At 38.6% G+C, this 14,912-nt stretch overlaps 1 protein-coding gene across 1 annotated transcript in view; it reads right to left on the minus strand.

Annotated features, from left to right (window-relative positions):
* LOC133518607 (galanin receptor type 3) overlaps window positions 1-14,912 on the minus strand; it is a 135,818-nt gene that overhangs the window by 3,662 nt on the left and 117,244 nt on the right. The window contains exons 2-4 of the mRNA XM_061852269.1: window positions 8,662-8,795; window positions 5,727-5,902; window positions 2,089-2,233 (exon numbers count right to left, since the gene is read on the minus strand). Coding sequence (XP_061708253.1) covers window positions 2,089-2,233; window positions 5,727-5,902; window positions 8,662-8,782 — 442 coding nt within the window. The 5' untranslated portion in view covers window positions 8,783-8,795. The remainder of the gene's footprint in view (window positions 1-2,088; window positions 2,234-5,726; window positions 5,903-8,661; window positions 8,796-14,912) is intronic.

Consider the following 14,912-nt stretch of genomic DNA (forward strand, 5'->3'; position numbering starts at 1 on the left):
AAATCGTCTGCAATAGACGCAAAGGCCTGTGATATTTTATTATACAATAATTCTTGTAGTAACGAAACGGCCAAGTCACATATTTTGAGTAATATGTAGAGTTTGTGAAGTTAGGGCTTGTAAAGTTAGAAGCTTGGCTCTACAAGAGATCTGATAACTTTTTGACAGTGCGAGCCTTATTGTTCGTCTTGGCAACATTTTACATGAAAATGTTTTTGGTGGGATTTCACTTCTTTTTTTAAGTTGCTCAACTTGCTTATGACAGTCTTCCATCCCCTCATATAAAAGGTGAAGGGTGAAGATGCGTATTTCAAGATATTTTAAACACCCTCAGGTGATTAATAAAATCTTGATATACGCATCTGGGGGCATCTTTTATACAATCTGTTTTTTACTGATTCCCCATATAGACTTCAACCCATTTTTCTCCAATGCTCTTTTCCACCCCCTTTTTACCCTTGCGGGATGATTTTGGGGTTGAAAACTATTCTTTACCCTTCCCCATAACAAAAACTATCTACATACCATATTTCAACTAAATCGGTGCAGCGGTTATTGATTCCCCATACAAAATTCCACCCCCCCTTTTCACCCCCTTAGGGGATAAAATATTCAAGTTTTAGAATTTTTCTATTGTTGGTGTACTACTACTATCATACATATCAAATTTCAGCTTACTAGGACTTCAGGAAGTATCCTAAGGGTTTCGATCATCAGTGAGTGAGTGAGTCAGTGACGAAATCGGGGTTTTTTAGATATGAATAAAATTGAAAGTATAAGAGCTATTAAATTGAAACTTTTTATGCTCAGTCAATAATCCAAGCCCAAGTTATGAGGGTAAAAAAAAAACGACGAAGAGCTTTGAGAAAAGGTAGGTAGTGCCCTTGCGCATCGCTTTGCTCGTCTTGCAATGCCGTCCCCCAGATCCATTTCAGAAAATTAGTTCAGGCGTTATGTAGGAGTGAGTTCGTATTTCGGTTATAGTTTGGAAATGAATTTATGAATGGAGGGCTGATACAAATAGCAAAGGTGAAATCCAATTTTACAGGTCAATAGACATAATCCCTTCTGTTTTTATTTGCCAAATATTTAGTTTGAACATTTTATTCAAGCTCTTTAAGGGCAACTTGCACCATCCCACTAACCCGGGGTGAACCGGTTAAACCTGGAGTTACCATGGTTACCAGTGCAATTTGACACTGAGTTAAAGGTTTAACCGGTTAACCCCGGGTTAGTGGGATGGTGCAAATGGCGCTAAGAAATAAGAAGAAGAAAGACGATATGACTTTGGCAGTACAATTTACGTAGACCAAGCATCCCCCACCGCTTCCTGCATATCTTCGGCATTTATTGAGAATATTTTCTGAGAATACAATGACTTCATTGAGTTAACGCACACCAGATAAATATAATATTGTAATGTACTTATGACTTAATGTATATTACTATTTATCATATGGAGCGCCACCAGGCCTAAGGAGCTCTCCTGGGTGCAAATCTAGGCACCAATAAATTTCTTGAATTATGTACGAAATAACAATTTTTTGACAAGATCATGAGGTTTTCGGTGAGGGGAAATCTGACTAATTCCAACTAGGTCTAATTTCTCCTCTCGGTCAGAAGATCAAGCAGGCATAGAGACTACCAATTGCCTACGCCAGTGATTGCGTCAATTCTTGGAAGTAGCTCCACCTCCATCACCACCAGGGATAAGACAGTAAACTAAGCAGCATTGCGCTGAGCCACACAGCAGACACCGCTAGATAGGGCCGCGGCGTGGAGCCCCCCTCCCCCGCCGCACCGCTCCGCCTCCATCACCACGAGCGATAAAGACCGTAGACTTAGTAAGCTGCAGTGCACTAAGCTACACGGTCGTTACTGCAATATAAGTGAGCGCCTGACGTCCTCCTCCCGTGCACCACTCCGCCGCCGTCGCCGCCAGGGACAAAGACAGTAGACTTATTGAACAGCAGTGCTCTGCACCACAAGACGGACACTGCTAGATAGGCCCGCGAGCCCATTAAGGTCACCCTCCTGCGCACCTACCCGTTGCCATCGCCACCACGGATCGGCCACCAATGGACTTACTAAGCAGCAGTGCGCTGAGCCACACAGCAGACACTGCCAGATAGGGCCGCGAGCGCGTGGAAGCCCCGCGACCTCGCCGCACTGCACCACAGCGCTCCGCCGCCATCGCCACCAGGGACAGGGTACTAGCTGCCACAGGAAACGACTGTAAACAAACAATGTCATCTTTATATACAGAGGCAACTCATCAGTTTCAGTGGGACATTTGCATGCTCACGCACCCAATAAAATCCCTCAGTTTAACTGTTAGTCCACGAGACCTCACTAACAATAAAAAATCTAACAGTACCTTCGGTTTATGACCAAAGTAGTTTTTCCAAATTGTCTTAACATTTTAACGGTCATTCTGCGAAGTGATTGTGTGTGTTATGTTGAACAACTTTTACTATGGAACCAACCCCAAAATCGCGAGAAAAAGTGTATAGTGTTAGATATAATTTCTATAGTTTTTTTTAACGCCGTTTTGTGAATTATAGAGTTTGCAGAGTAAAGTAAAGAAGTTCAAAATAAATCAGTAAAGTGTAACCGAATTAGGCTTTACAATTCACTGCGGTCACCTCTGAAGGAGTGTATCCTGGCAAAGGTTAGCTCTTAATTCAGACTTGTTTACACACGGGGAACTATCGAGTTGCACCCACGCAAGCCTTCCTAACACACCCACGCAAGAACGGCATTCCAATTATAAAAATGGCATTTTGGTTGGATATTTATTGGTTGACTGGTAGAGAATGCTTTAAGGCATTTCCGCCATTTGTACCTTCATGTATTGTGCAATAAAGATTAAATAAATAAATAAATAAATATTTATTGCTCTGATGGTACTCTCAGCACATTTCACCTGCTACTGCTTTTAAATATGGATGCGATTAAGAGCGTTTTCACATTGTCCGATCCGATACGGGTGTCGGAAGGAACTAAAGCGTAAGATATATGTGTTACTTTGTATTTATTTATGTATTGAATAAATCATTATCATTACTAAAAAACGATAAATAACGCAAACAAGATGGACTTAACGCCAATGGCACTCTCCTGCAGCTGTTTATCTTATAGGCGCCTTCCGAGGTTCCGAATTAAAAAGGTACAAAAGGAACCCTTATGGTGCGACTCTGTTCGCCCGTTTGTCTGTCTGTCACATCGCGAAATATCTTGAGAACCACTTAAGCTATGGATTTGAGGAATAGTTATGAACATAGTACAAGTACTTTTTTTACAACAAGTATTTTTTTTATTAACTATGGAAAATGCCCAATATGAAGAGGGGGCAAAAATTCCAAGTCTAGTGACTAGGTCAAGTGGGGTATGAGGGTACCATTTGAACGAGTTAAAATTGTATATTCCAAAACATTTTTATTTTAATAGTAAAAAAAAAAGATTTATGAACGAAAATGTGAAAAAATACCATACCTGCCGCCCTTTATCTCCAAAGTTCACCAAAGTTAAAATTATAGGATATTTACATAATATTAACATTATTATAAATCTTACAGGAAAAATGTAATCAGACCTCTATCTGTACCCAGTACTTTTTTTAATTAAGAGATAACATTTCCGAATTCAGTTTACAATTTAACCAACTTTACGTGTGTTTGAAATTTCTATGAGATTATGTTAATGATACCTTTTTTTAAATTAATAAATAATAACCGTATAGTAAAAATACCACATGATAGAGAATTATCCTCGAAAAACCAACATACGTGTATTGGTTTTAAATATTTCGTATGACATCCTTATCTGCGAGTACTGTCAAATCAATGTTTTGAATGGCGAAGTTGGAATGGCGCTCCAGTTTTCTGTTTACTTATCGTTGCAGCCGTGGGATCAAATATCAAATTGCTAATGTAATTTGTCGGGCGCGTATTATTATTAATAAATAAGATCGGATTTTTGGGAAATTCTCGATCTTTAATAATTAATACCTTTTTGTGCGAGCATCACAAATTATGGACACGGCCTGAAATCAATATTTAAGGCTGTAAGAAAGTCAACGCTATTCTAAGTTCACCTCGACGGTGTAGATAGATAGATAGATAAATCATTTATTTGGCAGCTGCAAAAACACACAATATAAAGTTTAAATCATCATAAAGAACACAAATTATTACAGGAACAAAATAAAAATAGCACAAAAGAAAATTGAGACAACAAAATAGGCATAATTAATAAACAATAAAATAAAATAAAAGTACCTACCTACATACTGTGTGCGTTGCAGCAGGACAAAAGGGTCACGGCTCAGTGATACTCTTCACTCTTTCGAGTAAAGCACTGGTTTTCTGCCGGAACCCAGGTCACAGCAGATGTATAAAATGAGGGTATGTGTGTGTTACATGTTTATAATATATAAGTCGTATGTGATAATAAATAAGTCGGCAAGGGTGTGAACAGTGTGTCTGCCTGCCATCTCCACCATGTTAGATTCTGAAATCTGCGACCAAAAAGCCGTATGGAATACCAGCGGTTTGTTTATCGAGGAGAATCTTTTTAAAACTATGTTTAAATGTTTTTTTGGATTTCAGCTCTCTTAAAGGCGGGGGTATATCATTCCAGCATTTGGTCGCAAGATAACGGAAACAACCGGTAAAGGCAATTGTCCTATGAGGATGTACTTCTAAAAGGCAACGTCGAGTAGATCTTGTGCCGTGTCGAGTGTGAAAAGAAGAAATATTAATTTTCGAGTGAAGATACATGGGTGACTTGCAATTTATAACACCGAAGAGAAGACAGGCAAGGTGTAAATGTCTGCGTGATACCATATTCAAAGTCGAAGACTTGTTCAAAAACGGCGTGATATGGCTCCTTGGAGGAATTGTGTAGCAATATCGATGACACGCATTTTGAACTCGCTGTATTAGTCGACGAGTTTTCTGTTGCAGACGAGGCCCGTACACCACATCGCCGTAGTTCAACTTTGACAGTATGAGCGATTCGCATAAGGTCAAGCGAACTTTTTCGTTTAGAAGGTTTCTTACTTGATACAAAATTTTCAGTCTAAAAAAACAAGATTTGGCTAACTCTGCTACGTGTTTTTCAAACCTTAACTGGTTGTCCATTATTATACCAAGATTTCTAGCCTCTTCTACTCGCTCTATCAATGAGCCTCTAATATTTAGTTGAGGGCTACCGTCTAAGATTCGAGAAATTTGAGTTTTACTTCCCATAATCATAAACTTTGATTTAGTAGGGTTTAGTAACAGACTGTTTTGTTCAGCCCAAGCAGAAATACTTTCGAGATCTTCATTAATTTTATTGATTGACTCAGCAAAGTCACTAGGACGGGCCGAGTAGTACATCTGAACATCATCCGCATACAAGTGATATTGACAATGTTTAATAACGTTAACAATGTCCGCGCTATAAATAATAAAGAGAGAGTGTACTTGACGTAGCACGTCTCCGAGTGTAGCTCAGCGCTGGCGAGCGGCCCGGACTCGGCGCATATTACGAGTAAGTTAGGGCCTCCGCTAGCTAACGCGGACGCCAGCCGCGTGCGCACGCTTGCGTGTCCTGCTCCCAGGCCAAATCCGTCGCACGCGCCCGCGCCAGTCAGCGCTGTTCATACAATTTCTTATTAGACGGGGCGTCCGTTCCGGATAATCCGCGTCAGCTAGCGGAGGCCCTTAGCGATGAGTCACCTCGACGTAGTATCCTATGTGGCACGTCTCCGAGTGTAGCTCAGCGGCGCGGGCGGCGGCGAGCGGCGCCGAGGCTGCGCACACGAGCAGGTCCGCCGCGCAGGCGCTGAGCAGCTGCGGCGTGCGCAGCCGCGCCGCGCCGCCGGACGCCAGTGCCGCCATCAAGCTTATATTACCTGCATGTAACAATCACCTTTACATTTCAATTGTACATTTCTTTAAAAGATTACTACTTATTTAGGTAATAAGAGTAAAATGATGCGCTGGACTGAAAACAGGAGCCAGATTCAGATTTACCAACTTGTTCCGTTACCTAACTTGTTTTGATATTATTTGGATACAAAGATCACTCACGCAGATCGCTCGGTGTATGAAGTGAAAGTCGTGTGTGCGCGCCAATCACCAAGAAGGTCATCAAGTTCGTTTCAAAATCAATTCTAAACTATGAAAATTGTTCTATTAGACTCGGCCTCCGAAAAAAAAAACATATATGTAGATCAATTAAATTGTTTCACAGCAGTTATAACATTAAGTTAAATTCAGTGAAAAACAAGGCAATCATGTTATGTTTTGCGTTTTTTAAATATACAAAAAATAATAAAATAATTGTAGCAGCCCGTTAGTCGCTACACTAGGAGTTTCAGGTGTTCTGGTGAGCAGCACGTTAAACAGTAGTTGCAGTTAAGATATAAGTAAGTATATTGTGAGTAAAGTACAGTTTTAATAGGTTGACCTGCTTTCTCAAGAATCTAAGATGCGTCTATATTATGTCTTGCCTGTATGGTAGTTTTATATGAATATATTGCTGATTCTTCTGCTTCCGCTGTCACATGTGTTGTCCGACAAGACGTGTCGAACTTGCGACTCCAATGCGGATTATAATCACGTCTCATATGTACGTGCAACTAAATAAAGTCCAGAATACATGTACAGTGATAAGACTGTACAAGAATGTCAATTTGTTCTGAAGGCACTGTACTCGTATGTGTTCTCAAATTAACGTCACTGTAACTTTTTTTAATACCACGACGGTGGCATACAAGCATACGGACCGCCTGATGGTAAGTAGTCACCACAGCTTATGGACGCCTGCAACTCCAAAGGTGTTACATGCGCGTTGCCGACCCTTTAAAAACCTGTACACTCCTTTTTTGAAGAACCCCATACTGTAGACCCTAAGTACCAAATAATTCGTTTGGACCAGTAAAGGTAGGGTTCGGTTCGGTGTGACTAATTTTCTGCAATTATATCTGCTACTTTGTAACCTGAATTTCAATCATACAGAGTAGCACTTTTGACTTTAATACACTTTTTTTTTTATTCTTGGACACTTGGAGAGCCTTTACACCTTTAAATCTTATTAATGTCATTATTATTGTGTATTATTACTTTCTCAGACCGTGGGGACCTTATACATCTCCAAACTTAATGTATTAACCGTGGAGACTATACGTATTCTGTAGCATTAGTTTATGAGACTGCTAATTTAACAGTAAAGACGCGGTTTATTTATTTAGTATAAATTTTATTTTGACACTTGGAGAGACTTTACACCTCCAAATTTTTATTAGTATTAGTACTCTGACATTGGGGACCTTTTACATCTCCAAATTTTATGTATTTTTAACCATAGAGACTATACATCTCTATTGTATTGTAGTAATTATTTATTTTAAGATTATTATAATGTAATGTTTACCCAGGTATTGGCTGTTGTATTTATAAATGTTGTTATGTATTTTTCATGTCACTATATGATGTTACTATAATGTTGTACTGACTTGTAAAAGAGCCCTTGAGGCCTACTTGCAGAATAAATTTTAGAATTTTGAATTTTGACTGGTTAGTAGGAGTACACATTTCCTTATTCATCACTGCAAAGGTGTCTTCTACTTTCGAAATGTATAAATATCCAGTAATGATGATCTTCCTCCATCAGGGAACACGTCGGTTACTTTATCTACTCGTATAAAAGTAAGCTGGTGTCCTACTTTGTTTTTAATTCGATTGACATAAACCCCAAGTAGAAAACGAAACCTGATTTCATTGTGGCTTCGATTTATCAGAGAGCAGACAACTATCGACTGTTAAAGTTTTCAATCGGCTTTAATGTGGCTTCGAAACAGTTGTTAGACAACAACACCGATTTAAAAGCTCTATTTCTATTCGACTCAATAAAGTCACAGAAACTGATTTGATAAAGCGACTTCCCTACTTATGTGATAAACAGTGGTGTTTTTGCGAGGCCCCGACGTCGTTCAGACAGGCACCCTAAACGTAGAACATCGCTGATACTGTAAGCATTAGGTCGATACAGCTGTCATTCGGTAGGTATAGTAAATTGTAAATAATATACCGATGATATTGCTGTAATAATACGTGTAAAAACAAGCGTGCGTTTGTGTGTGACTATCCTCCCACACGCCCTACTATTACAACCTTAGTGTAAACAAAACGCACCGTTCACTCTTAACTGGCTGACGAGCACACAGAGAACGGCAGCAGGAGGGCAAGTTGCCTGTATGTGACACGTGCGTTTTTATGTGACCACCCTCCCACGCACCCTGCTATTATAACTGTAAACGCACTAATGACTACAGACAAGGTGCGTGTGCGACGCGTGCGTTTGTATGTGGGTGGTCACACCCAAACGCTCGCACACTCGCCCTGCTATTACAACTGTGAACGCACCGATGACTCCTACTCCTAGCAGGCTGAGGAACACGTAGAACGCCAGCAGCGGGGCGAGCCGCGTGTGACGCGTGCGTTTGTCTGTGACTTCTGACTACCCTCCCACGCGCAATGCTATATAGATAATACTCCCAGTACTGAGTTTGTACGGCAAGAATCGGGAATTCCCGGTTCCGGTACTGTATTTGTATAGAAAACCAGGACCGAGGGCACTTCTTATTGCTATTTACAACTGTGAACGCACCGATGACTCCTAGCAGGCTGACGAGCACGTAGAACGCCAGCAGCGGCGCGAGCTGAGCGTGTGACGCGTGCGTTTGTGTGTGACCATCCTCCCACGCGCCCGAGCTCGCGTTACTGAACATCGCGCATCTCTGCCTGTAACAAACAAGTAAATAATGTTATCACAAAGTTAAGTTCAAAGTCATCAGAGCTGTCCTCCAAACAACCAATCATGTGATGTGTTGTAATAGTGGTCTTTGCTAATCTGTTTCTTTCATTTTCTGTTTCTCTGTTTTGTTGGTTTATCTGTCTGTATTTCAACCTTTTGAACGCTTTGTGTTATAAACAATAACGTCACTGACACGCCAAGGTCCCGGGCGCAAGCGAGCTAATGTAAACCTTACTGGAAAGTGTGAAGGTTACCTTGACACTGTACGCCATAACACCTATAGTTGTCATTGGCGCTGTGGGCACGACTAGTAACGACGACTTTAGGTATTATTTATTTAATCTTTATTGCACAAAAGATCTAAATCTTACAGTACAAAAGGCGGACTTAATGCCACGAGGCATTCTCTACCAGCCAACCTTAAGGCTAAGCAGAGAGATTGTGAGCGGTGCTACAATTACAACATAATTTTATACCGTATTCCTATATTCTTCTGTGTCTGTGTTTGTGTGGTATTCTTGGCGTTCTAAAGGATAAAGGATAGACAACATGTTTATAGTGAATTTGGAATCTATTTTGAACATAGATCTGAGCGAAGAATCGTAGACCCAAGCGTTTCTTCCAATTCGGTACGGCGGGTTAGGGGTACGCAATATTTCGTGTCTCCGCACCGTAAAGAATGCCTGGGATGACATTTAATCCAAAGGTACAACGACCTCTTTAGCCGTAGCACTGGGTCAGAGCGTGCCAGACTCTTGGCAGTGGGGACTAAAAAGGCCGGGGCCTACATGCACGCTTTTCTTAAGTAAAGTTATTGCGTACTAAGCAGAGATATCGCAAGCAATATTATTTTTATTTAATTGAAGGAAAAATTGAAAAGTACCCTAAATTTGCCGGAAGCGGCGAATTTTTGCGTTGTTTCTTGTTTTTTTTTATTTTTATTATTATTAAAGTACATCCACATCGTACATATTATAACTTACACTAAACACATTTTGAAAGGTAATAAATACTGATATATACAACAATTATGGAGTACCTAACATTGACTACTTATATTATACATAACAGTGAGATTACCTAAACTTAGCCTAAAACTAATTTTATACTAATCTAAAATTATACTAATTTTATTCTAACTACAATACTAGTATTTAGTTATTTAGGTATAATATTTAGTACACAGTGCTTCAAACTACAATGAAAATTGCATGACATCGCTGCTTGTACTCGTAGTATACTCGTATACCTACCTAATTTACTAGTTTAAAACGACAGTATATAAAAGGTAGCAACTCCAATAAAATCTCGATCAATGTTCTATTATTCACGTCAGCAGAGAAATTGAGTTTTACCTAATTCGGCCCCAAATGAAAATTATCTTTGAATTTTTCCTAAAATTCTCGCGTAGAGTACTCAATAGGTAATTTCATTATTAGACGTCCATTAGATATTAAAGAATGATGAAACGCATGTCCTTTTAATATTATAATTCTCGTAGCTACTCAGTAGACGGTAAATAAAAAGGTACACGAAACATTTAATGTAATTATTATAAAGGCTACAGAAAAATCTATAACGCTCTGTACAAAAATATTATAGGTATAGATACTGCTAATATTGAGAAAACATTCAAACTTGTCAGTAATAGCCATAGATAAACGAGATTCAACAAATGAAGCGAAAGCCAGCTGTCACCGCAACCACTTGTTTTTATTTACGATTAGCAATGTGTATCCAGAGCCCTTAGTGTAAATTTATTCTATAGCGTGACGTGACGTACGCGTTTGCGTTAAGTCTCATTTTGTATGGGATTTAGAAACAGCGCGTCAAACGGGACGTTTTGGAAACTCAAAATCCCATACAAAATGAGACTTAACGCAAACGCGTACGTCACGTTTCGCTATCGAATAAATGTACACTAGGGGTACAGGTTACTGTGGTCATGTCGATAAAGTCATATCGATAGTTTATCGACATTTCTTGCAATTTTAATTTTACTGGAAAGAATTAACCATACCTTTAATAAACAAAGAACGCTTTTATTCTTATCTTGGTTATCACTGTTATCAGGTCATGATTTTATCGTGACGAGGGTGAAACGAAGGGAAAGTTTGAATTTTTAATTACAATACATAAATAACTAACATATGTTTTGCGCAAGAATTGAGTTATTTTATTATATTATAAAATATTTATTATCTATTAGCATATATATGGTGTTTATTTTTAGTGAAGACACCGAAGCTTCAATTAATCACTATTCTGTTCCGCTGTGTAGCGCTTAATCCATATATAATATGATTAAAATCGACCAGTCCACATGCCTAAAAACCCACACACACATTTTTACGCACACATACAAAGCAGTGTAACCACCAAAATGGTTACGGCTTGAGTATTCAAATTTGTATTGAGAACAGACAACGTGGGGGCCTTGGTAATAGTTTAGAAAAAAAAAACACAATGTAAGAGTTTGTAGTAGCTTGACTCGTAAGTGAATATACAGATAAAATACCGGCCAATAATATCACCTCCATGTTTTTACGGTAGAACATTGTTTTTATATTTGTAAATGAGTTTCACCTCGCTATAATTTAGGTAAATGATGGATCATACAAGAAGTCAAATATAACTATTAGATTAAAAAATTAAATACCTCTTACGCTGTATGCCTTAAAAAATCCATTTCATGCCAAAAATGCTTTACATCATTAAAAAAAAACTGATACTCTTCAAACTGCTGGATCGATTTTTATTAAACATAGCTAAGAACCACCGCAGGGAATATCTCGCTTTCACGTGAAAAAACCTCATCGTAATCGGTCCATCTGTTGGAGAGATATCATGCCGCAGACAGACAGACAGACATTGGCAACAAACCTATAACACCCCTCTTTTTGCGTCGGGGGTTAATAAATAAAAGCCATCCACCAAAATAATTTCAATATCATAATAAGTTTTAAATTAATAAAAGTTTTGCCATCATACTTTTTCAATCCCTTGTTCCATAATGTTGCCTGATATTAGGTTTTCTTTTAAATTTAAAACTCATTTCGTTACAATCGAGTCTGCAAAGAGGTTTAATTGGTAATCTTGTCCTTTTCCATCCATGGCTTGAAGCAGAGTTTAAGATTTTAAGGTCAGGTTTCTTAAAATCAACCTTAAAGGCTTGTCCAGTATGATATGGTTAGGGGACATGGCTTTTGAATACATACATTGTAACAAAAAGCTAATACGTTTTTGGATAGAAACATAAATAGAAGGAGTTTAGCCATAAAAATAGGATTAAGTTTAAGTCATACAATTCATACCTCAAGTACCATAAATAACGCGGAAATCTCATTTCACTTACTTCTGCAGACGTCAATTTCAAATAGGTTGCTACAACTTACGGTCACGCTCCGTGATTGTTGAGCCATATAGAATCCTAGCTAAATTGGTTGTTCAATACTTACGCTATGAAATGTCCAATTTAGCTAGACCCTTAAATGGCCCAACGATCACGGAGCGTGACTGTACAAAATTAAATGGAATAGAAAACTTCGCTCAAATAGATCATGTCATGTTACAAAAACAAGGCAATGTATTATCGTTTTCCAATTTATTTTATTTCATTTTATTTTCGTAGATGCAGGACAAGTAGAAGATATCAAGGTTATCCACGCAATTATACGCTATATAAAAAAGCGGCCAAGTGCGAGTCGGACTCGCCCATGAAGGGTTCCGTACTATTTATGACGTATTAAAAAAAAACTACTTACTAGATCTCGTTCAAACCAATTTTCGGTGAAAGTTTGCATGGTAATGTATATCATATATTTTTTTTAGATTTTTCATTCTGTTATTTTATAAGTTACAGGGGGGGCGGGGACACATTTTTTCACTTTGGAAGTGTCTCTCGGGCAAACTATTCAGTTTAGAAAAAAATTACATTAGAAACCTAAATATCATTTTTGAAGACCTATCCATAAATACCCCACACGTAGGGGTTTGATGAAAAAAAATTTTTATTTTTTATTTTATGACGTATTAAAAAAAAAACTACTTACTAGATCTCGTTTAAACCAATTTTCGGTGGAAGTTTGTATGGCAATGTATATCATATATATTTTTTAGATTTTTCATTCTGTTATTTTAGAAGTTACGGGGGGGGGGGGGGGCACATTTTACCACTTTGGAAGTGTCTCTCGCGCAAACTATTCAGTTTAGAAAAAAATGATGTTAGAAACCTCAATATCATTTTTGAAGACCTATCCATAGATACCCCACACGTATAGGTTTGATGAAAAAAGATTTTTTAAGTTTCAGTTCTAAGTATAGTAACCCCCAAAATTTATTGTTTTTTTTTTCTATTATTGTGTAAAAATCTTAATGCGGTTTATAGAATACATCTACTTACCAAGTTTGAACAGTATAGCTCTTATAGTTTCGGAAAAAAGTGGCTGTGACATAATCGGACAGACAGACGGACATAACGAATCTATAAGGGTTGCGTTTTTTGCCATTTGGCTACGGAACCCTAAAAATGGTTTCTAAAGTTTAGAAGAATCTTAAACTTCTCCATTTTATCAAGTTATTGTGTATAATTATGCACCTTTGGAGTTGCAGGCTTCCATAGGCTACGGTGACTGCTTACCACCAGGCGGGCCGTATGCTTGTTTTCCCAAAATATTCTTGCACAATATTCTGTACAACTCCCCACGTAGAAACAGCAATAGCTCTAAATGTCTACTTTTAAAAGTTCATGCTTTAACTGTCAACTGTGTTTGGTCTTAACAAAGTGAACCGGAAATCTGGTCAGGCGATGCCGAGGTGATGATCTTATAATATGATGGTCGGTCCAGAAAGCCAAAGAGTTGACATTCTTGACCTCTTGTAAAGTTTTTTGCTGATATAGTGTCTAAGATCCTGGCTACCGAGGTGCCATCGGAAACTCTCCAAATTTGCAAAATTTCCACATGGCAAAATTTCGAGAACTTCTCATTATTGTAAGGTAATATTTGGCAAGTTACAGATTTATAATCAATCATTTTATTTATTAAGGGATCGTCAATTGACTTTTTGGACAAGTCACGTGATCTGTCACGTGACTTGTCCAGCGGATCGACTGAGGGGGTAGATTGGCGGGAACAGCTGTGTAGACTATAGATGGTGAAAGGGGTGCAGGGAAGAAGAGTAGCAGGAGAAAAACAAGTAGGTATACGAAAATGAAATAGTTATAGCGGCCGCGAGGGACAGCGTCTGTGTGTGACAGTGGTCAGTTAGCAACTGATTTGGCTTCGATACAGGTACGTATGCATCTATGTATGTATATATAACGTTGCATGTCGCTCGTGCTCACTATTCAATGCGTAAGTATAGATTTATTTATATAAGAAGTACATCATCATACAAAATAGGTAAGTAAAAAAGGTATATATAGATATAAGTATAGGTAAGTATTAGTTTTAAGTTTCTTTTTCAGATTCTGTCATCTACAATCTCCCGCCCAGTACTGCTTCGGCAGTACTCACACTGGTAGGAGTACAATGCGAGCTGCTGGTCTCACTAACACTCGGGATTTTGTTTTTACATGGACTGTCTTCACTCGCCAGTCGTCCGTCCTTTATATTAGTTGTAGCTAAGCGCGCCGCTATCAATGCGCTTTCTAATTCTGAACGCGGTATAGATAATCTTTTCATTGATGAAATTTTATTTTTGCATGCGATAAAGGACACGCACACATCTCTGTTCGCATTCACAAGCCTCCAGTATGCAACAGCTGCGAAGGCGGTCGGCGCTGCATCACAAAACAAATGAAGTTCCAGAATGCTAGTTGTCTCTTTCGCACTCGTTATAAAATTCGCAGACGTAGTAAAATACCATCTTGGTATGTTGAGGTGCACAACATCCTTTAAGTCAGTGATCCAGTGTTTAAATTCAATAAATAGTTCCTCAGATATTTTATCGTCCCACGATAGGGCGGTCTTCCAGATAGACTTTAGTAATATTTTTCCTTTTATTGTTACAGGTGCCAATATACCAAATATATCATAAATTGACATAGTGATGCGTAAAATTTCTCGCTTAGTCGGCGTTTTCTTGAATTTCAGGATGGCTTC

The sequence above is a fragment of the Cydia pomonella genome, chromosome 6 (genome assembly GCF_033807575.1).
Source record: "Cydia pomonella isolate Wapato2018A chromosome 6, ilCydPomo1, whole genome shotgun sequence".
Lineage (NCBI taxonomy): Eukaryota > Metazoa > Arthropoda > Insecta > Lepidoptera > Tortricidae > Cydia > Cydia pomonella.